General features: G+C 40.1%; 2 protein-coding genes across 2 annotated transcripts in view; one reads left to right on the plus strand and one right to left on the minus strand.

Annotated features, from left to right (window-relative positions):
- DENND4C (DENN domain containing 4C) overlaps window positions 1-11,092 on the plus strand; it is an 86,654-nt gene extending 75,562 nt beyond the window's left edge. The window contains 5 exon segments of the mRNA XM_049769399.1: window positions 2,483-2,728; window positions 4,245-4,362; window positions 6,138-6,288; window positions 8,744-8,808; window positions 10,146-11,092. Of these exon segments, the coding sequence (XP_049625356.1) occupies window positions 2,483-2,728; window positions 4,245-4,362; window positions 6,138-6,288; window positions 8,744-8,808; window positions 10,146-10,282 (717 nt within the window). The 3' untranslated portion in view covers window positions 10,283-11,092.
- Window positions 11,093-14,164: 3,072 nt separating this feature from the next.
- Window positions 14,165-17,326, minus strand: RPS6 (ribosomal protein S6). The gene is made up of 6 exons (XM_049769387.1): window positions 17,286-17,326; window positions 16,694-16,825; window positions 15,983-16,193; window positions 15,675-15,821; window positions 14,394-14,551; window positions 14,165-14,296 (listed from the first exon to the last, which is right to left on the minus strand). Exons 1-6 carry the CDS (start codon window positions 17,289-17,291, stop codon window positions 14,201-14,203), a joined length of 750 nt encoding a protein of 249 aa, XP_049625344.1. The 5' UTR covers window positions 17,292-17,326; the 3' UTR covers window positions 14,165-14,200.
- Window positions 17,327-23,121: the final 5,795 nt, after the last annotated feature.

Below are 23,121 nucleotides of genomic sequence, written 5' to 3' on the forward strand. Positions count from 1 at the left end.
GTCTGCTCAGAAATAGCTCCTGGCAGGCACGGGGGACCATACGGGACACCGGGATTCGAACCAACCACCTTTGGTCCTGGATTGGCTGCTTGCAAGGCAAACGCTGCTGTGCTATCTCTCCAGGCCCTCCCTTAGATTATTTCAAAGCAAATTTTATTATTACATTTTTTTAAATTTTTTATCTAAGTAATATTATAGTTGGGTTACAGTCACAAACAGAACACCCCCCTTCACCAGTGTAACCTTCCCCCCTCCCATCCCCTGCCTGTATTCGAGACAGGCATTCTAGTACAGTTATTCAAAGCAGCTTTTAAATTCCATATATTTTATATGTAAATATTTTAAATACATCTCTAAAAAGTGAAGGAATCTTAAAAGTACAGTGCCGGGGCCAGAGAGATAGCATGGAGGTAAAGTGTTTGCCTTGCATGTAGAAGGTCAGTGGTTCAATTCCCGGCATCTTATATGGTTCCCTGAGCCTGCCAGGAGCGATTTCTGAGCATAGAGCCAGGAATAACCCCTGAGCGCTGCGGGTGTGACCCTTCCTCAGCCCCAGTGCCTTTTGGCCAAACTCTAGTCACTTTTTTTTGGAGGGGGAGTACAGGGGCACACCTGACTGCATTCAAGGGTTACTTTAGTCTCTGAGTTCAGAAATTATTCCTGGCAGGTTCAGGATACCATATGTGTTGCTGGGGATCAGACCTGGGTTGGCTGTATGCAAGGCAAATCCTACCCATGTGCTATTGCTCAGGTCCTCTAGTAATCTTTTTAATTATATAAAATCAGGGTACTCATTATTGAGCTGATCATGCCCATTTTATTCTGATTATGATAAGCACAATTTATAAACTCTAGGTTGGCATTTTCTTTTTTTTTTTGGGGGGGGGCACTCAGTGATGCTTAGGGATTACTTATGGCTCTGTGCTCAGGAATTACTCCTGGTTAGGTTCTTGGGGGACCCTATGGGATGCTGGGGATCAAATCTCCGTCAGCTGTATGCAAGGCAGGCAATGTCTTACCCCCTGTATTATTTTTCTAGCCCTCAAGTTTGGCTTTATTTAGCTTGTCTTTCTCTGTGTGTGTGTGTGTGTGTGTGTGTGTGTGTGTGTGTGTGTGTGTGTGTGTGTGTGTGTGTGTGTGTGTGTGTGTGTGTGTGTGTGTGTGTGTGTGTGTAGTTTGGCTTTATTTAGCTTGTCTGTGTGTGTGTGTGTGTGTGTTATTTTGTTTGGGGTTGTTTTTGTTTTGGGGCTGTACCTGGTAATGTGTGAAAGAATATAAACAGTTTTTGGTATCATCTCAAAACTTATGAAATACATTTTTTGAGATCGTGGGCCCACACCTGCAGTGCTCAGGGGTTACTCCTGGCTCTGTGCTCAGAAATCACTCCTGGCAGTCTCAAGGGACCATATGGGATGCTGAGGACCCAACCCGGGTCTGCCTCATGCAAGACAAACACTGTACCCGCTGTGCTATTGCTCCAGCCCCTGAAATACAGATATTTCTTACAAAAAATTGAAAAGGAAAAATCAACACTACATAGAGCATTGCTTTCTATCTTGTTAATAAGAAATCCTGTCATGTTTAAATTATGGTCTATCTGCATTATATGTTCCCAAACCCCACTTTTTAGAACAAAAAGAACCAGTGACCACCCCCCACCCCCTAATTGTATCCAAGCTACTCCATTCACTACCTATTCCAGTAGTATTACTGGTTTATGTGAACCATTAATTTCTTTTATAATTATTTAAAGTATTGATAATTTTTTGTGCATGAGGGCCATATCTAATTGTGCTTAGGGCTTACTCATGATTCTATGCTCAGGAATCACTCCCTATGGGTTCAGGGTACCATATGGGCTCCCCTCCATGAATTAAAAGTGCCCTACCCATGGTACTATCACTCTGCCCCAACTAAATATATATATATATATATATATATATATATATATATATATATATATATATATATAACATATAATTATATATATAATTTTTTATAATTTAAGGGGTTTTTTTCTCTACACTCTGATTGTGGTTTGTTGTTGTTGTTATTTTAGGTATTGTGGATTGAATCTAGTAACTCATACTTGTTTGTTTGTTTGTTTGTTTGTTTTTCGGGCCACACCCTTTTGATGCTCAGGGGTTACTCCTGGCTACGCGCTCAGAAATTGCCCCTGGCTTGGGGGGACCATATGGGACGCCGGGGGATCGAACCGTGGTCCTTTCCTTGGCTAGCGCTTGCAAGGCAGGCACCTTACCTCTAGCGCCACCTCGCCGGCCCCAGTAACTCATACTTGTAAAGTATGTTTTCTACCTCTGAAATACATCCCTAGCCCAAATATTATTTTCTTTTTCTAGATTTTCATTAGACTGTTCTACTGCATCTAACAATGGCCCTAGAGTAACTGACATGGAAAGGATAGAAAGTACTCATAAAAATGCATAATTAGATAATAATCACATGTCTTGTTTTTTTTAAGGATCCTTTAGGAAAAAGACCAAATCCTCCCCCTGTTTCTGTGCCCTACTTGAGTCCATTAGTACTTCGTAAAGAACTTGAATCTTTGCTAGAAAATGAAGGTGACCAGGTGATTCACACATCCTCTTTCATCAACCAACATCCAATCATTTTCTGGAACCTTGTTTGGTATTTTAGACGTTTGGATCTTCCGAGTAACCTGCCAGGACTTATCCTCACATCTGAACATTGTAATGGAGGTGTACAGGTAGGGTATCAACTTAAAGTTGTGACTGAATAAAAATGTTGGATGATATTTATCTCACTTGAACTGTTTCGATAATTGGATCCAGCAATGTTACAAGATTTTCATGGTTTTTGTTTTGTTATGCTCATCTGTATACAACATTTCTATACCTGATCCATGGTAGCTAAACACTACTCCTTACAAAATGTTACACCCACATTCAAGGGAGCAGGAAGGAGAAAATTGATGGAGAAGATTGTGTCTTTTATTTTCTATAGGGATTGCTCTTAGAATTTTGTTTTCCTTACTCATTTGTTATGTGGTTATACCTATTAGCAAAGGGGACCAGATAGTTTACTCTGAACTATCAAATATTCAAATGAAGTTATCACTTTTACTAACAGTCTCATATATCTTAATCCTAGTTTTCAGGTGACATAATAAGTGAAAGTTAGAAGATTTAAGTAGTTTATATTCAGTAAAGTACTTAATTAAGTGATGTGGAGCTAAAGTGACAGTCTGACTCTGATCCAGAAAGCCCTTTCTCTACTTGTACAGTGATCTCTGCTGGCAGTGAGATAATGACTGCCTAGAATTCCTTCATTTTTTGATATTGAATATTAAGTCATAGCACCCCTACAGCACCAGGAGTACAGAATAAAATATGTTCAATTTTTATTTATTTATTTTATTTGTAATACAAGAATGTAAAGACCATTTCCCTTTCTCCTCCTCCTCCTCCTCCTCCTCCTCCTCCTCCTCCTCCTCCTCCTCCTCCTCCTCCTCCTCCTCTTCCTCCTCCTCCTCCTCCTCCTCCTCCTCCTCCTCCTCCTCCTCCTCCTCCTCCTCTTCTTCTTCTTCTTCTTCTTCTTCTTCTTCTTTTTTTTGCTTTTGGGCCACACCCTGGTGATGCTCGGGTTACATTGTACTCAGAAATCGCTCCTTGCTTGGGTCCCATATGGGATGCCGGGGATCGAACCAGGGTACATCCTGGATAAGCTAAGTGCAAGGCAAATACCCTACCACTGTGCTATCTGCTCAGTCCCCTCCCTTCATTCTTAATAAATAAAAAATTTTTTTAAATTACTTTTTGGTTTTATTTTTGGGCCACACCTGGCAGTGGTCAGGTGTTATTCCTGACGCTGCACTGGGGAATTATTCCTGATGGTGCTCAGATTCTAGAGATTGAAACCAGGTCAGTCATCTACAAGGCAACACCTTGCTTTGCAACACCTACCCACTGTTCTATCTTTCTGGCCTGACAATAAAAATTAAGAGTTTTGATTAGTGTTTTATTTTCAGAATTTGTCCATAACTAAAGAATACTTTCCTAAAGGACCACTAGATATTTGTATGGTGCCAGGGAACTTAGAACTTAGAACTCTCTGCTGGCTTAGAGCAGCCTTTTGAACTTTCTTCTTATCCCTCAGTCCAGGATTTTTGAAGATACCTCTCCTTTCCATGCAATTAAACTTTGGTAGGTTTGTTGATAGCTGTTATGCTGATAATACTAATACGTTTCCTTGATCTCTTTTAGCTTCCTCTGTCATCATTATCCCAGGATAGTAAACTTGTATATATTCAGTTGTTATGGGATAATATCAACCTTCATCAGGAACCAGGAGAACCTCTATATATATCATGGAGGAATTTCAGTAAGTAAAATAGAATTCAAGACCGTGAAAGAACCAAACTTGAAATAACCCAAACATCCAGACATATAGTAGAATACTATTGTGCTATTAGGAAAATGAGACTACTGAGGGGGAAAATGAACTAAAGAGATGAGAAAACAAATCATTCTTTGAAATTTTTTCTTGTTCCTTTTCTTTTTTAGTACCTCTTTTGTTTCCTTTTCAGTTCAGATAGTTTTGCAATATACTGACCCATTCGGTTTCTATTTGAATTGAAGAGGGTTTTTTTTGTTTGTTTGTTTGTTTGGTTTTTGGGCCACACCCGGTGATGTTCAGGGGTTACTCCTGGCTATGCACTCAGAAGTTGCTCCTGGCTTGGGGGATCGAACCGCAGTCCATCCAAGGCTAGTGCAGGCAAGGCAGGCACCTTACCTCTAGTGCCACTGCCCAGCCCCGAGGGTTTGTTTTTGTGTGTGTGAATTTTTTTTTTCTGTCAGATATCAGTTTGGTTAATTTTTGAGAATATTTTAAATATTCTTAGTATTTATAGTACTTTAAATATAAATTAAGGTAATTTACTAAAAACTAAAGTATTTTAGGCATTCTTCATATTTAATATATTGAAGACTAATTTTAATATTATATAATATTTTGATTTTAAATTATCTGATTACTGATCTCAAAGGTTCTGTTTTTTAGTTTTTATATATAAAACTTTTTTATAAGGGATCCAAAAGAAAGCAGTCAGTGGACCTGGTAGTGCAAAGCTTCTAGGCCATTTTATGCTAAGGAGCCATCAGGCTTATACCTGGCAGAGGTCAGGGAGACATGTGATCCTGGGAATTGAATTTGGGGCCTTGAACATGCAAGGCATGCATTCTGTCCTTGTAAGTTATTTCTTTTTTTGTTTGTTTGTTTTTTTGGGGGGGGTCACACCCATTTGATGCTCAGGGTTTACTCCTGGCTAAACGTTCAGAAATCGCCCCTGGCTTGGGGGGACCATATGGGACTCTGGGGGATAGAACTGAGGTCCTTCCTTGGCTAGTGCTTGCAAGGCAGACACCTTACCTCTAGCGCCACCTCACTGGCCCTAAGTTATTTCTTTGGCCTCTGAATTTTTTTTATTTTTAGTGTTAGTGAGATTCAACTCCAGAATATCACTGAAGCTCTTTGTGATTTATGAAGTTATATAAATTAATGCTCTTACTAATTCTAGTTTTGTTAGGATTATAATCCTTGCCAATTAGGATTTTTCTCTACTATGTTTAGTAGAGAAGCTTAAAAAGGTAAACAGATGGAAAACTTAGGAAGTAGATGTTTTAGGACTGGCAAGTGACCCCTCTGTCATTAGGAACCTGGCACTTCCTGTTTTACAGGCACTAAAAATTGCTTCCTAGTTCCAGAATAATTGTTGGGATATAAGCAGTCACATCCTGGAATGCAAACTGGAAGCTATATGTTAGGAGAAGGGCAGTGAGATAGGTGTCTCCTCTTGAAATGAATCAGGAATAGTAAAATTTTTTTTGGGGGGGGGCATATTAATCCTGGAAGATTTAGGGGACCATATGGGTGCCAAAGATCAAATCTGGGTTGGCTTTATGCAAGGCAAACATCCTACCCAGTGTGCTATCTCTCCAGCCCCCAGGAATAGTAAATTTTAGAAGACCACATTGCCACACATACTTTCTAGTAAGATGTTGACTAGAAACCAAGAATGATTCTCCAACTCAGGAGGGGAAAATGTCTTTAATAATTAGGATGGTTTAATATGTTCTTAATTACTGTTTTCTTTTTAGATTCTGAAAAGAAATCAACTCTTCTGTCAGAGGAACAACAAGCAACAAGCACTTTAGTAGAAACTATCAGGCAAAGTATTCAACATAATGATGTTTTTAAACCCATTAACCTTCTTTCACAGCAAATGAAGCCAGACATGAAAAGGCAAAGGTAATAATCCATTATTTTTGATTGTTGCCACTAAAAATAATCTTCTTCTAAACAATAGATTTTTTTTTTGGTGTTTTGGTTTCCGAGCCACACACTGGCTCTGCACTCAGAAATCGCTCCTGGCAGGCACTGGGATATGGCATGCTGGAATTCAAACTGGGGTCCGGCTGTGTTGGCCACATGCAAGGCAAATGCCTTACCGCTGTTCTGTCGCTCCGGCCCCTAAAAATAGATATTCTTAAAAATAGGCTTAATTGTAAAAGAAAACACAGTCTTCATTATAAAATGCTTTAAATTTAATTACTGTATTAAAATACTGTGGTTAGGGGCCAGAGAGATAGCATGAAGGTAGAGCATTTGCCTTGCATGCAGAAGGACGGTGGTTCGAATCCCGGCATCCTATATGGTCCCCCAAGCTTGTCAGAAGCGATTTCTGAGCCTGCAGCCAGGAGAAACCCCTGAGCGCTGCCAGGTGTGACCCAAAAACCAAAAACCAAAAAAAAAAATGCTGTGATAACAAGGCTGTTCATAAATGGTTGATATTTTTTCAGGGGCACCTTTCCTGTTACAAATATCCCCAGTTTTCTTCCTATCCTTCTCCCTTCACCCCCCTCGATATTTTTCTTCTCTATCCTCTCTTCCCCTCTCCTCCCCTTTCTTCCCCTCTTCCTTCACTCCTCTAATTCCCTCTTCTCTCCCCTTTCTTCCCCTCTCCCTTTCTCTCCTTTATTTCCCTCTCCTCTCCTCCCCCCTCTCTTCTTCTCTTCCCCTCCCTCCCCTCTTCTCTACCCTCATCCCCTCTATTCCCCTCTCCTTCTTCCCCCCTCTCATCTCTCTCTTCTCCTCTCCTCCCTCTCTCTTTTTTGTTTTTGGGTCACACCTGGTAGCACTTGGGTTACTCCTGGCTCTGCTCAGAAATCACCCCTGGCAGACTCAGAGGACCATATGGCATGTAGGATTCGAAACCAGGTCAGCTGCATACAAGGCAAATAATTGCCCTACCACTGTGCTATTGCTCCAGCCCCATTTTTCTTCTTTTTCCCTCATTCCCTCTCCTCTTTTTCTATCCCCGTCTCCCTTTTCTCTCTCACCTCTCTCACCTCCCTTCTCTCCCCAATAAGGTTCATAATATTGTTTATTAAAGGAGTATCATGCCTATCACTTCATCTCCTTTCAGCACCCACTTCTTGTTCAGGGCTATTATTTCCAATTTTAATTGTCATACTGGTCCCTTCTCGGTCTTAACTGCACTCCCCTGTTATTTGTGACAAGTTTCCTGCCATGGACTAGTTCTCCTGGTCCTTGTCTATGTTGTATGCTGGACATATTTTTGTGTGTGAGTGAAAAAGAGACTACTAATACATGCCTTTATACTTGAGTACAAATAAAATAAAAATGTCTTGGGAATGTATTAAATTGTAGGAGGTCATTTATTGATGTCTATAATATACTGAGTCTTTGGGAAATATTTCTGCTATGCATTTGAAGTTTATATATTTAATAATCATTTATATATGTACTACTTATTTGGACATGGTTGCACCCAAATGTCTTTCCTTGTGGCATATAAAATTGTGTTAAGAGTAGAAACAGTTTCTGTCCAGTGATATAAATTAGTTATAGAGTTATGCCTTGCAAGCTTGGGATTTTTTGATTCAGTTCCCAGCACCTCACATAGGACAAAATGAAATAATATAGAAACATGATGGAAGCAGCAAATTTTAAGGATAGGGAGTTTTCTGAACTCTCTTAGGTGCCTGCATAAGTATTCACCCATCTTTTTTTTTTTTTTTTTTTGGTTTTGGGTTTTGGGTCACACCCGGCAGCGCTCGGGTTACTCCTGGCTCTATGCTCAGAAATTGCCGTTGGCAGGCACAGGGGACAATATGGGGTGTCGGAATTCAAACCGTCCTTCTGCATGAAAAGCAAACACCTTACCTTCATGCTATCTCTCTGGCCCATATTCACCCATCTTAAAATAAATTAATTTTTCTGTGGAAGCTTCAGAAAAGTGGTCCATGTAACATTAGCAGTTTTTTCAAGGTCCTCAAGTTTCTCCATTCATGGAGATATCTTTAAAGATAATCTCACAAATGATAGGGAGGAATTGTGAAAATGGAGGGAACTCTCCTATTATCTCAAGAATTAAGAATGAGTGACTTTGGGGCCAGCGCAGTTGTGCAAGCGATAGAGCATTTGCCTCATGGTAGAGCATTTGCCTCATGCGTGCTAACCTAGAATGGACCGTGGTTTGATCCCCTGGCGTCCTATATTTTCCCCCAAGCCAGGAGTGATTTCTCAGTGCATAGCCAGGAGTAAAACCCCCGAGCTTCACCGAGTGTGGCCCAAAAACCAGAAACCAAAAATAAAAAATTAAAATCCACCATTTTAAAGAGCCTTTATGTGAATATGTATGTTCTTTGCTTATTTAACTCTTAAAATACTTGTTTTATAGGAGTTTATACAGGGAGATCCTCTTCTTGTCATTAGTGTCTCTTGGAAGAGAGAATATTGATATTGGTAAGTTCATTTATAAGGATATACTTCATTCTCTTTTCTTTTTGTTTTTGTTTTTCTGGGCCACACCCAGAGGCATTCAGGGGTTTCCTGTCTCTCTGTGTTCAGAAATTGCCCTTGGCTTGGAGGACCATATGAAATGCTGGGGATTGAACCTGCGTTCATCCTGGGTCAGCTGAAAGGCAAATGCCCTACCACTATGTTATTACTCCAGCCCTACTTCATTTTATTTTCGAACTAAAAAATTAATTGGCATGGATACAAAGACTTCTGCTTTTAACTAGCAGTGTAAATACATAGAATATTTTTTATCTACCACTTAAAATGTTTTATGTTTATTTTTTTAAAAAACTTTATTGATTGATTGATTGCTTAGTTTTTGGGCCACACCCAGCAGTGCCAAGGGGTTACTCGTGGCTCTGCACTCAGAAATTGCCCCTGCAGGCTGAGGGACCATATAGGATGCCGGAAATCTAACCAGATCCCTCCTGGGTTGGCCGTATGCAAGACAAACTCCTTACTACTGTTCTCCAGCCCCTATGATTTTGTTTTATTAGTAAATTACAACAGCATTTTTTTTTTTGTCATTAACTTTCTCTTGGGGCCGGAGAGATAGTAGGGTGTTTGCCTTGCATATAGCTGACCTAGGACAGGGGATGGTTTGAATCCCAGCATCCCATATGGTCCCCTGTGCCTGCCAGGGGCAATTTCTGAGTGCAGAGTCAGGAGTAACCCCTGAGAACTGCCAGGTGAGACCCAAAAACCAAAACCAAACAAGCAAACAAAAAACCTTTCTCTTGGGCCCGGAGATATAGCACAGCGGTGTTTGCCTTGCAAGCAGCCAATCCAGGACCTAAGGGGGTTGGTTCGAATCCCAGTGTCCTATATGGTCCCCCGTGCCTGCCAGGAGCTATTTCTGAGCAGACAGCCAGGAGTAACCCCTGAGCACCGCCGGGTGTGGCCCAAAAACCAAAACAAAAAAAACCTTTCTCTTAAGTTTATTACAAGGGATAATTGTGAAGCTTTTTGTTCACACGTTACAGCAATTAAATTAGCCTTTTGATTGTTACTTTATTTTTTCATAATATCTTTCTGGAGCAATAGTGCAGCAGTTGGGGATATGCCTTGCACGCAGTCGACCCAGGACAGACCTGGGTTCGATCCCTGGCATCCCATATGGTCCCCTAATCCAGGAGCAATCTCTGAGCTCATAGCTAGCAGTAAGCCCTGAACATCACCAATGTGGCCCAAAAACCAAAAGAAAAATCATAATATCTTTATGAAAGCATCATGATTACAAACACGTTCATTACAATTGCATTTTTTAAAATGTTTTTCAGAGGCCTTTGACAATGAATATGAAAATGCATACAATAATCTATCTTCAGACATTCTTGAAAAGTTGCAGAAAATTGATGTACCACCAAATGTCAATGTGGAATGGTGCAGGAAGTGTTTTGGAGCACCTCTTATTTGAATAAGAAATTCACTGGACGTTTGACATTAAACTGATGCAATCTGGAAACATTCAAGGCTTTGTTTCTGAATCCTAAAACTTGAGGAAAGATAATTCTTGGGACAATATATAATGAAATATAATTCACACTGAATCATCTCATAATGTAAAAATGCTATTAAAATGCCCCAGGGTTTATTGATGTTGAAAACTTAACATATGAACCATAAAACTGTTTCTACTATAAATTCCTATTTTTTTATTTCTTAGATTGTTAATTTGATAATAAGAAGCCATCTTCATCCTTGGCATTTTGTTTATATTAGAAATTGGTTTGGGAAAAGACAAATTGATGTAAAGTTATCTAATTCCAAATCAAATGAAATATCTCAATTATAAGAGTAGTTTTTCTTGTGTATGTTTGTGTGTATATATATATATATATATATGTATGTATGGCTATGTAGGTTTGTATATTACAGCCATGACAGAATATATTTATTAAATTTCTTAGATTCCATGTTGCAATACTGTTTTCTCAAAGGGGTCTATTAAGTGACTATCACTGAATCTAATTTGTAGTCATTAATTTCAGAATTTTCTTAAAGTCTGATGATAGCCTTGCCTCTGACTTTAAACTTAATATATATTTTCACCCTATATATATATGCATATATATACAATCTTACATAATAGATTATATCTTGAGTATTTTTCTTCTGCCCCAAACATACTTACTTGCATTAGCTTTAATATGGGATTACATGAGCCAATCAAATTAAATCAGCTTCATAATTTGTGAAATTGGACCGTTTAAAAATGTAAATCCTAATGTTATCTCTGGACCTGTAATTTTTTAGGTAAATATGTTATCTGCCTCTTTTATAAACCTGTGGGAAGTAAACTTGCACTGTACACAAAGGTTTTATTGTATAATAGATTTGTATGCTTATAAGTATAAATGTGCATTTGTAAATAGTTTTTTAGGTTTAATCAGTTAAAACTTTGAACTTGTTGCCAGTAGGTTGAAGAAAATCATGACCTCATACGTCTTACTGACACTTATCATGCCTTTTTATTAAAAGCATTTTTGAGGAACTACGTAAGTTAGCCTTAAGTTTGTGTGGTTTGGGGCTGGAGTGATAGCACTTCTGATAGGGCATTTGCCTTGCATGTGGCCGATCTGGGTTTGATTACCAGCATCCCATATGGTTCCCCGAGCCTGCCAGGAGTAACTCCCCCGAGAACCCTCGGGTATGGCCCCCCCACATAAAAAGTTTTGTGGTTTAAAAGTTGAATTGTGTGTTACGTAGAAAACTAAATCTGCCGATAACAATTTGTCAGAAATTGTGTACAGTTCTCAATAATATATAATTCTCAGTACATATTCTCAAACTACAAAACCTTCAAAATGGATCTTTTGCACTGTCAGAGTATATATTTTTGGAATTTTCAACTTGGAACTAGTTTTAATATTTAACATTCATTCCCAAAACAAAGTTTGGAATTATCTTGCATATAAAAAATAAAAGTGAATAAAAAATTGGTTCTTGTTATTTTTAAAACTCCTGAAATATATCAGTGTTTTACCAGTTTTCTAATCTTCATTAATTTATTACCTAAGTACTTACTGACACACTTCCCATTTTCATAAAAAAATTCATAAAATTTCTGTAGAGTAGGGGTGAGAAACAGCCAGCCAGTGGGTAGGTAATATATGTGTCTGTGTTCAGCCCTGGTGCATGATTAGACAGACATGGGTTTGAACTTTGCTGCCTTAACCCCAAATGTTTATGTTGTGGGCCCACAAAAGATTATGGGGTTGGGCATTTATATGGCATGCACCCAACCCAGGTTTGATCCACATCTGGATCCTGTGAGCCCCACCAGGAGTAATCCAAGTACCCCCCCAGGGATGTGGACCAACAAACAATCCCCAAAATATTTTTATATAACCATGTCTAAATTTTAAAAAATGATTAAAAATATTTTTTTTTAAGTTGGTAAGTAGGAACTGGAAAGGATCCCTGGCTGTGCTCAGGAAATCATAAATCACATGGTACTGGGGATTTGAACCAGGGACTGTAATGTGTAGGGCAAGCAAGTACTTTAGCTCATACTTAGCTCATCGTTTTTTTTAATTCCTAAGTGGTTTTAAGGTTTCATGTATTCATGTGTTTCATGTAAATTGATTACCTAGAAAGGACTTTATCTTGTAAAGGTTTTGTGGGGCTATAGCGATAGATGTAGGTAAGGCCTTTTCCTTTGATCTCTGGCATCAAAGTCCTCCAGGATTCCTAATCAAAGCCAGGAGCTACCTCTGAGCATAGTAGGTAAGGCTATGAATAAGGGTCAATCCAGATTTCATCCCTAATACTGCTCATACTGTCCTAAACACAATCGATAATCCCTGAGCACTGCCAGATATCCCTCCCAAATACCACTCAAAACCTCAAAAATCTGGTTACCTTGATTTTTGTACTTAGCAGTTACAGGTTTGAACGTTGTGAAATTTAAGCTTCACTCGGGGGCCAAAACAATTTAAGTGTAGTTAACTGAAGTGTACAGAAATGCAGCAAGGGCCAATGATAGCTCAACTGGAATATCAGCCTTGTTTCCAGTGAAGCTTCAAGTTCCATTCCTGGCCTGGACTGTCTCACATGACAGCTACAAATGAACCAAAGGGCTAATTTCTACCTTTTCCCCCCAAATAAGACCTATTTATAGATTTCCTTCTGGGTGAAATATAAGGCATCTTCCAAAAATAAGGCCCCCCTAGGCTGTATTGGAATGAAAATCAGTTTCCCATTAACTGGTTGCTAGGGCTGCCCCAACTGGCATCTGTAGGATTTAGTGTCCGGTTTGTGCTGACACCTACGTACTACCAAACCATATACAAGTAACGTTTTCATTTTACAATAAATATGTACTGTATTCTTCATGGAAAGATAAGACATCCTCTGAAAATAAGTCCTAGCATCTCTGGGGGGAGCAAAAATTAATGTCTCATTTCGGAGTAAACAAGTGCTAGTGCTACTGCTAAATGTGACCCCTGGACAACTTAAGGGCAATCTTGCCAGAGATCTAGCCCAAAAGGCAGTGTACCCCTTTTCAGTGTTGCCTCCTCAGCATCTAGCCATATCCCTGGTGAGGTAATTTAGAACTAAACATAATACTGCCCCAGTACCTACATGTTTATTAAAATTGATGTATTACAATTCGGTTTAAGAAGGGTCTTGTCAGGGCAGGAGTGGTGGCACAAATGGTAGGGCATTTGCAAGGCAAACATGTTTTGACACCCACCCCCCCACGTCCCATATGGTCCCCCAAGCCAGAAGTAACCTGAGTGTGGCCCAAAAACCAGAAAAAAAAAATGGGTCTTGGCAGGCCTAGGATATAGCTCAGTGGCAAAGTACAAGCCTCTTACCAATTGTTTATACTGTGGGCTGGAGATAGCATGGAGGTAGGGCATTTGCTTGCATACAGAAGGGTGTTGGTCCGGAGCCTGCAGATCAACCCCTAAGCACTGCTGGGTATGACCAAAAACAAACTAGCACCACCGAATTCCTCAGCAAAGAACTAGGACTTAACATGTATGCAAAGCTAGGTGTGGCCCATTTCCCATCCCCAGTATTTATAGATCCCAAAGAGTACATGTCAGTTGACTCTACCCATGTTATTTATGTATATATGCACACAGATTATCGTCCAGACAATGTCTTGTTGGGAAACAGTGCTTAGGATTCGTTCTTGAGCCACCTGTCACCCTGATACCTAACTACTTGCTCCGTATCACAAGACAGATCTTAATCAGATAATCTCATAGATTTTTACCATCATTAGATTGCTGTGTAATTCTATCTTCTCTTAAAAGTTTAATCACATCACGAACAGAAATCAATAAAAGATGTCTGACTTTATTTATTCATTACGCAGAACTCATTTTTGACTAGATTCAGACTTAGAAGTAGAAGCTCTCAAAGAAGACAGCCTCCGTCTCTTGGCAATCTGCTCCTGGCGTTTCTCTTTTGCCTCCTAAATAAAAGAAATAAAAAAAATTAAAGCTTGTCTATGCTAAAAAAACAGAAACCCCAAGTCTTGACACTTTCCACCCTAATTATCTTGGAGTTACCTTCATTCTCTTAGCCAACAGTTTAGCATAATCTGAAGCTTCTTCCTTGTTTTTCTTGGTGCGCTGTCTCTTTAATGCAATACGCCTACGTTTATGTTGCAGGACACGAGGTGTAACAAGACGCTGAATCTTGGGTGCTTTGGTCCGAGGTTTCTTACCTATAAGAATCAGATGACTTATTTTACGTGGAGCCACTTTCGTGTTCAAAACACTAGTAAACAGATACAAACCTAATCAAAATTAATAATAATGAAAGATGACCTGGTAGTTATATACCAAGGCCAAAGAGATACACTGGCCTGATACTAATCCCTTAAAACCCATATGAATTCCAGAAACCAGACAGGGGTGATCATGAGTAGAGAGCTAGGTGTGTCCCCCACACCCAACATTATCAACTTGCACTTCAAATACTTCCTTGGATTATCATCCCTTGAGTGACCACACATGCCAATTTCTTAAGCATTAGTCTTATGACAGAAGTGGGTTTGATTCCTGACAACGCAATTCCCAAGTGACACTGTTATGTATGGCCAAAAAACCCACCAAAACAAAACGGACTTGTGTTCTCAAACACCCTCTTTTGCCCTCCCCACACATCTAAAATTCTTTTCTTATGAATTATCTTGCTTAGGCCAGAGCAATAGCACAGCAGGACGTTTGCCTTGCACGCAGAACTGGGTTTGATTCCATGCATCCTATATGATGGCCCAAGCCTGCCAAGATCAATTTCTGAGTGCAGAGCCACCCCAAAAAACAAAAAGAATCATTCTGCTTAACTTAAAAAAGCATGTAAAAGAAAAAAAGGGAGAAGGAAATTATCTGCCAAGAGGCAGGTAAAGGGGGAGAACATGAGAAGGTTAACTGGGGAAATTGGTGGCAGTCAAGAAAACTGGTGAAGGGAAAAGCTTTTTGAAGCTTGTATGTCAAACCACTTTCAACTGTATCCATGGCAATTTAGTTTTTTAAAATGTGCAGTCATCTTAGCAAAACATACCACACCTTCTTTAAGCCTCAATTTCTAAAAGTATTTTTAGCTTTTTAAACAGTGTAGGTTTTTCTGTACAAGTACCAAACTTTTGGGGATGAATTTATGATCAATGTCACAAAGGCAAATTTTTGTGAAAACTGAACTTAGACACAAAGCAGTGACTTAACACTAACTATACATCATAGCATTCTATGTCTTGAACCTTTTTCTTAAGCAGTCACACAACATAAAAATGAGATTACTAAAAATTAAATGTATGATAAACCACAAAATGCACAATACCCCCCTACCTTCTTTATTTAGAGGCTTCTTCACAACATACTGACGGACATCATCTTCTTTTGAGAGATTGAAAAGTTTGCGGATTCTGCTAGCTCTTTTGGGTCCAAGACGCCGAGGCACGGTAGTATCAGTGAGTCCAGGAATATCCTTCTCCCCTAAAAAGAAAAGTTTTAAATTTAACAGATTCTTTACAAAGAGAAACACTAAACCCACCCATCCTTGTCAAATGGTGCAATATGTAATGGGGGGGGCCCCCACTGGTCAATCAGCTTCACATCAATGTCAATACAAGCTGAACATGTCAGGTAAGCCTCACCTTTCTTGACAATGACCAAATTGAGAACACTCAAATTGGCATCCACAATGCAGCCACGAACAGACTTGCGTTTTCTTTCACCGGTCCTCCGTGGTCTATAGCAGGAATGCCCCTTACTCAGCAGCAGTCGGACCCGACCATGGGTCAAGACCCCCTGCTTCATGGGGAAACCTTGCTTATCGTTGCCTCCACTGATCCGGACCACATAGCCCTGCAGGGAAACAATCACACAGAAAACCTGAGAAGCAGTCCTTTCTCGAAAGGCCTACCAATTCCCAATGTCTGAAACATTTTGTTTTGGGGTGATGCTCAGGGACCCCCACCAGGAGGGAGAGGCAATACGGGATTGCTTATCAATGCTGGGTAGGCTGCATGGAATGAAATGCCCTGCCTGCTATATGCTTTTTAACCCTGAAACTTAAATGAATCTATCAACAAGACTGCTCACTACGGAGCAGTGCCAGTTTTCCAAATTCAATTAGCCAAGTCTTCCATAATAGTGTTGCTTCACAAGAGGAGAAAAGAGATGGGTCAGTAACCCAAAGCAGCAGCATGTTCAAATTAAGTCTCTGGAGACTAGGGCACTGCAGGACAAAGAAACCCAAGCCTCGACCTTTGGGGGAAAACTTAACTCAAGGGAGGATGTGGTAGCTCCACAACAGTAATCACGGTCAAGAATTCAACTGGGGAGCCACCCATCTCTTCTATTACCTTCCATTCTTCTCCCAGAGCGTCAGCAGCAACTTCGGTTGCCATCCGCTTCTCATAGAAGGTACGAAGTTTGCGTTCATCGTCCACTTCGATGAGTTTCTGACAGCCGGTGGCCGGGTAAGAGATGTTCAGCTGAGGATTTAAAGGAGGGAAATGTGATCAATCGTTTTGCAAACATGCAGGAAACTCAAGGCTAGACGAGCGAGGATAAACGTGACTCAATCGCACCCCATCCCCAGGCAGGCTGAGACCGTCTTGACTCCCGCAAACACATGTGTGCGCAGTAAGAGGAGCACTCAAATCAGAGCTCATCATTTCAGGATTCGAGAATCCTCTCTAGGGTGGAGAGCACTCCACAGCCAGACAGTCACACTGACCCTGCCTGGCGCTCAGACGCCACGATGGCGCTCCGGGATCGGCCCGACTTCGGTTACAATCGCCCGCCATCCTCTCTTCCCAAGAAGTTACAGCCCCCCAAAAACTAATATCCTCCTGCCTCAGACCCTTCTCTACCAGGATGAGCACTCTAGAACGCTATACGTTGAGATCAAGACTCGATTAAGTCAAACCAGTCAGGCGCCGCCATTCCTACCTTCATGACTACACAGCCCAACACCTCTTAGCCGCCACGAAAAAGAGGCCCCACTTCCGCTTAGCTAAGCACTCATACTCTCCCAGTTCTCGCGAGATGAACGGGAGCGGAAATTGTGGCCGGGACTTCCGGTTTGAGATGCCTGCACGCCGGAAGGGCGGATCCCTGTCCTGGTGAGTTTTTCCCAGCTAGCCTAGCGTAGAGTCTTTGGTGAATTTCAGGGGTCTTGGCACTGCGTGGTTTTCCAGCCCTTGGCTTTTCTAAGTGGAATCTCTCTCGGTACAGGATATTTGCATCTGTCAGTCCCCAAGGAGGACTGCCTGCGTTCAGCTGTGCTTGGTGTGTTCAGGCTTTGCAGGATTTCCATTTAGGCCGCTTCTCTTGTCCTTGCACTCTCGTTTTTCTGCCACAGTCTATCACACCTTAAGCTATCCTGCCTCACGACCCCAAAACCAGACTATAAAGGGCCAGAGAGACTAGGTAGGACCTGGGTTGAAACTCTTGCCCTGCCGTTGGTTTACTTAGATCGATTTTTGGCACCACAAATGGTGCCCCCACCAGCTCCCAGAGAGTAATCCCTGAAGATCTTTAAACTGCAGCACTCACTTGTTGGAAATACACCATTTTCATACTCTTCAAATTCCTTTTCCAGGCCTCACAAATTTGTTCAATTTCACATTCACCCACTGCCCTCTTTAATACTATGAGGATCTTTAAGAGATGTCACTTTCGGAAAAAGGCTTTCTTCACAGCCTTATCCAAGAGTAACTCCTGATTCTTTAGCATAGCATTATTTTCCTTTATGATAATCATGATATGTAATTTGTTTATAGCTTGTATCCTTTATTAAGTGATAAATTAGGCCAAGACCCATATCTAGTAAAATATATTCAGGATGCAGCAAAATGCATTGAACTTACGTTTAGTAAAAAATTAGGGATCATATATTGCTTTTCACTGAGCCCTGCTATAGCTTGGTGGAGTGTGGTAATGTAGCGCCAACTAGTGCTAATTTGTAGGCACTAATAAGTGAATGTAAACAAAAGTTGAATCAACAATTATGCAACACTAATGAAAAAGGAAAGCGTGTTTAATAGCCTACCACTAACTTATAGTGAAAGTTCTATAGTAAATCTTGAATCAACAAGTATACAACACTTATAAAAAATAAATAGTGGGCCCGGAGAGATAGCACAGCGGCGTTTGCTTTGCAAGCAGCCGATCCAGGACCAAAGGTGGTTGGTTCGAATCCCGGTGTCCCATATGGTCCCCCGTGCCTGCCAGGAGCTATTTCTGAGCAGACAGCCAGGAGTAACCCCTGAGCACCGCCGGGTGTGGCCCAAAAACCAAAATAAATAAATAAATAAATAAATAAATAAATAAATAAATAAATAAATAAATAAATAGTGTGTTTAATAGTCCACCAGAACATTTCTTTAAAACCAACAACATCATATCACTATCCTCAAGGAAGAAACAATTTTGTCAATGACATGGTTACTGCTGTTTGTTTCCTAAAAGAAAATTATTTCAGGACTGCGCAGGTAAGGCGCTTGCCTTGCATACAATTGATCCAGGTTCGTTCCTCATCATTGTCCTTGAAGCCCGCCAAGAATGATCCTGGATTGCAGAACACAGAGCAAACCCTGAACACCATTGGATGTGAACCAAAACCAAACAAAATTTAAATATATATGTCTCAAGCAAAATTTTTACTTTCCTGGATTATTATATTCCTCCCATCTCTCTCTCTCTCTCTCTCTCTCTCTCTCTCTCTCTCTCTCTCTCTCTCTCTCTCTCTCTCTCTCTCTCTCTCTCTCTTTTTTTTTTGGTTTTTCGGGCCACACCCATTTGATGCTCAGGGGTTACTCCTGTCTAAGCACTCAGAAATTGCCCCTGGCTTGGGAGAACCATATGGGACGCTGGGGGATCGAACCGTGGTCCTTCTTTGGCTAGTGCTTGCAAGGCAGACACCTTACCTCTAGCACCACCTCGCCGGCCCCTCCCCTCATCTCTTATTTTAACTTTGTTTTAGGGTCTGCACCTTGCAGTGCTCAGGCGGTATTGGGTGAGGGATAGAAGTTGCTTTCGACAGTTCTACCCTTCTGTACTAAATCCTGTATTAAATCCTGGTCTGCATGCAAAGCATGGCTCCAATTCATTGAGCTATTTCTTTGGCCACTCTTTATTTTAGTATCAATATTCTGAATTTAGATCTGCTTTACATTAATTTTTTAATGTATCTTAAAAATATTTTATTTCTGTAATTACCTATACTTTTAGAGTCTGCCAAATTTTACTTTATTCAGAATACACACTTTTAGATACACACAAATGTGTAATTGTTCAATATGTCATGTAAATTGGATCTCACATCATTTAAGTTTCCTTTATATTTTGCACTAGCCCAAATATGTTTTCTCAGATTAACATCTAACTCATTCTAGCCCATAATAAATTAATCTGTTTCTAGTTTTTGTACTGTTCCCTTTTGAAAATTAATTTCTAATTTTAGGGTAGAAACATATGAATTAAGAACACTAGTAATGGGTTCACAATTGAAATTATGTGCCTGAGATATAATCTTTTTTTGGAATATTTAAAGTTTTATATATATTATTTATTTATTTATTTTTAATTTTTTAATTTTTAATTATGAGAACAAAAGATGCAAAGAAAGAGGACAAGGTAAAGTTACAGTGGAAGGACAATCACCCATAACATAATTCTCAGAAGAAGTCCCCTTGCTAATATCTTAATTTTGAACTTTCAGCCAAAGAACGTTAAGATAAATAAAACAGAATCCATGTACAATTACTTTGTCCCTCAAGTTCCCAGATTGTAGCACATTATAATATTTCTTAACAGCACACAAGGCAATCTAAAGCCACAAAACTTACATAACTCCTGGAACATTAGAGGCATAGTATTTTTTACATTTCCATGTACATGCATATTAGCTTAAGTTAACCTCAAATTTTAAGTGGGTGCATTTTAAGGATTAGAGTCAAAGGAGCACAGTAAAAATGGTGGTAGAGTGGCAATTGTTGTTTGCATAGGCCCACCAAAATATGAGAGGCATGGAAAGGAATAACCTTGGCCTAAATACAAAGAGATCCTACCCCTGAAGTTTCCTGGCATAAGACCAACTCTAGGCTTCAGGCAAGTTATCGTCTGATCCAAGACATTGTCCGTAGTGCCAACACACTTTTCACACAGTCTCTGTTGTTGGTATCATGTTTCTGTATTAAAGATTCTGGAATCTGCATATCCTACATTGAAGTCATGATGTGGAGTGTCTTCTCGTTTCACCTCACCATGAAAGGGCAATGCAGGAAGCCCTGTCTGTATGTGCTTTACATTTAAAGTTAAAAGTTTCCACTAATTTTATTTGCTCAGCTGATATTATGTTGCTGGTAAAATTTGGTATTTATAAATCTTTGTAATTTTTTGTAGTTGAAATAAATTGACATAAAATTTATCTTTTTGGGGCCCGGAGAGATGGCACAGCGGCGTTTGCCTTGCAATCAGCTGATCCAGGACCAAAGGTGGTTGGTTCGAATCCCGGTGTCCCATATGGTCCCCCGTGCCTGCCAGGAGCTATTTCTGAGCAGACAGCCAGGAGTAACCCCTGAGCACCGCTGGGTGTGGCCCAAAAACCAAAAAAAAAAAAAAAATTTATCTTTTTGAAGGCAAAATCCCAATTGTGTTTGGGAGATCATGTGGCTAGGGATCAACCCAGAGATCAACCTATTAAGCCCTCTTTCTCTCTGATCCTAACCTAAAATTATTATTATTATTATTATTATTATTGGTTTTTGGGTCACACTTGGCAGCACTCAGGGGTTACTCCTGGCTCAGTGCTCAGAAGTTGCTCCTGGCAGGCTCGGGGGACCATATGGGATGCCAGGATTCGAACTGGGATCTATCTTGTGTTGGCCATGTGCAAAGCCAGGAGTAACCCCTGAGCGCTGCTGAAAATCCAAAAAAAAGAAGAAAAAAAAAGAATTCAATTCATGAGCCTTAATCTATGAGACTTATTTTTCTTTTTCTTTTTCTTTTTTTTTTTTTTTTTTTGGTTTTTCGGGCCACACCCTTTGCTGCTTAGGGGTTACTCCTGGCTAAGCGCTCAGAAATTGCCCCGGGCTTGGGGGGGACCATATGGGACACCGGGGAATCGAACCGCAGTCATGATCTTTCCTTGGCTAGCGCTTGCAAGGCAGACACCTTACCTCTAGCGCCACCTCGCCGGCCCCGAGACTTATTTTTCATTGTGTAGCACTTTGAACTATTTGAAATACCATTCGTGTTGAATGAATATATATTTATTACATATTATATATGTGTATTGTACAAACATAAAATATATTAATATATCATAGATGGGATATATGTATAGGTTGAAAAAATGCCCGAGATTCTATTATCAGTAATATAATACAAGTCAATACTCATTTATTGCATGAATGAAAGTTTTTTTTTAATTTTGGTTTTTGGGTCACACCCAGCAGTGCTCAGGGGTTACTCCTGGCTCTACAGGCAGAAATAGCTCCTGGCAGACTCGGGGGACCATATGGAATGCCAGGACTTGAACCACCATCCTTCTGCATGCAAGGAAAATGCCTTACCTCTATGCTATCTCTCTGGCCCCATGAATGAAAGATTTAATAACCCATTTGAGAGAGGCAGTATAGAACTAGGATAGATAATTCTGAAGTTTTTTTAAAGACTACTCTGATGTAGGAAAAGAATTATGTAGTTTACAGAAGGGAGACTAACACAAAAAGGAAGAAAATGACTTACTAAAGACTCCTAGCAGTGGATGGAGCTGTCATGCATTTGAGAAGGGTTTTACCCTCCTGGTGATGTCACCTCATTCCTATTGCTTCTTTTAGGAAATAAAAGACCATTATTTTTCCTTTTGAGTTAAAGGCATTTTGTGCAGAGGCTTGTCTTGGGATAGAGTCACTGGTTCTTCCTTTATTCAGCATCTCTAGTTTGTTTCAAAATTTCTAGATAATGGTATTATGAGCCACTGAGATAGTTCTCTGAGCTCCAAAGTTCTTTGGAAGAATTTGTCTCTCTTTGGCTTGCCTCGCTCTTTTTTTCCTTCCTACAAGGGAGGGCATTGCATTGAGAAAGAATGGGCCACACCTAGTGGTTCTCTGGAGTATATTCCTGGCTCTGCTCAGGAGTGCACCTGGAAAACTATATCTGATGCCAGGAATTTGAACCAGGGTCATGGTCATCCCAGCCACTCCTACACCTTCCTTAGCATTTCAGACCCTCCAGTGAGGGCCTACCCTATTGTGGCCTGCTCTTGGTTTTCTGAGCTTATCTCCTTTTTCTTTTGTAAGCCGTCTAGCCTCTTTGTCAAATTTAATGCCCAGCATCCAGCTTTTCAAAACTTGGGTCTCCTCTTTTGCAGAAAGTCTTCTTAGTCCTCTGTCCTTTTTGAAGGTCCTTAGGCTCTCTGAATGTCAGCTTGGATAAATACTTGGCCACCATCCTTCTATAAAAGCTTCCTTCCCTTTATTTTGAAAGGTTAGAATAGAAAACATCAGAATGCACTACACACAGTAAAAGCCTTTTTTTCCCTTGAAATTTTGCTACCTACTTACATATACTCTATTTAGACATTTTATCCTAAACAATCTTACTGTGCTTTGCTGAAAAAGAAAAACAGTTTAAGGCCCTCAACAAATATTTATTGTTTGGTTTATGAACAGGTAACTAGATTAAGTGACCAAGATGAGAACAACTGAGACATGGGCTCAGCATATATTGTCAGTGAAAGAAAAATTCAACAGGAAAAAAGTTGACTCTAAAAAGTTTG

This window comes from Suncus etruscus, chromosome 1, assembly GCF_024139225.1.
Source record: "Suncus etruscus isolate mSunEtr1 chromosome 1, mSunEtr1.pri.cur, whole genome shotgun sequence".
NCBI classification, from domain to species: Eukaryota; Metazoa; Chordata; class Mammalia; order Eulipotyphla; family Soricidae; genus Suncus; species Suncus etruscus.

Bases quoted from the DNA above. Each gene is read 5' to 3' on its own strand.
- RPS6 (XM_049769387.1), bottom strand. The intron at 15,822-15,982 runs GTGAGGCTTACC...TTTTCTTTTTAG, and splicing joins TTTGGTCATTGTCAAGAAAG to GGGAGAAGGATATTCCTGGA. The intron at 14,297-14,393 runs GTAACTCCAAGA...TCTTTTATTTAG, and splicing joins TGTTGGCTAAGAGAATGAAG to GAGGCAAAAGAGAAACGCCA.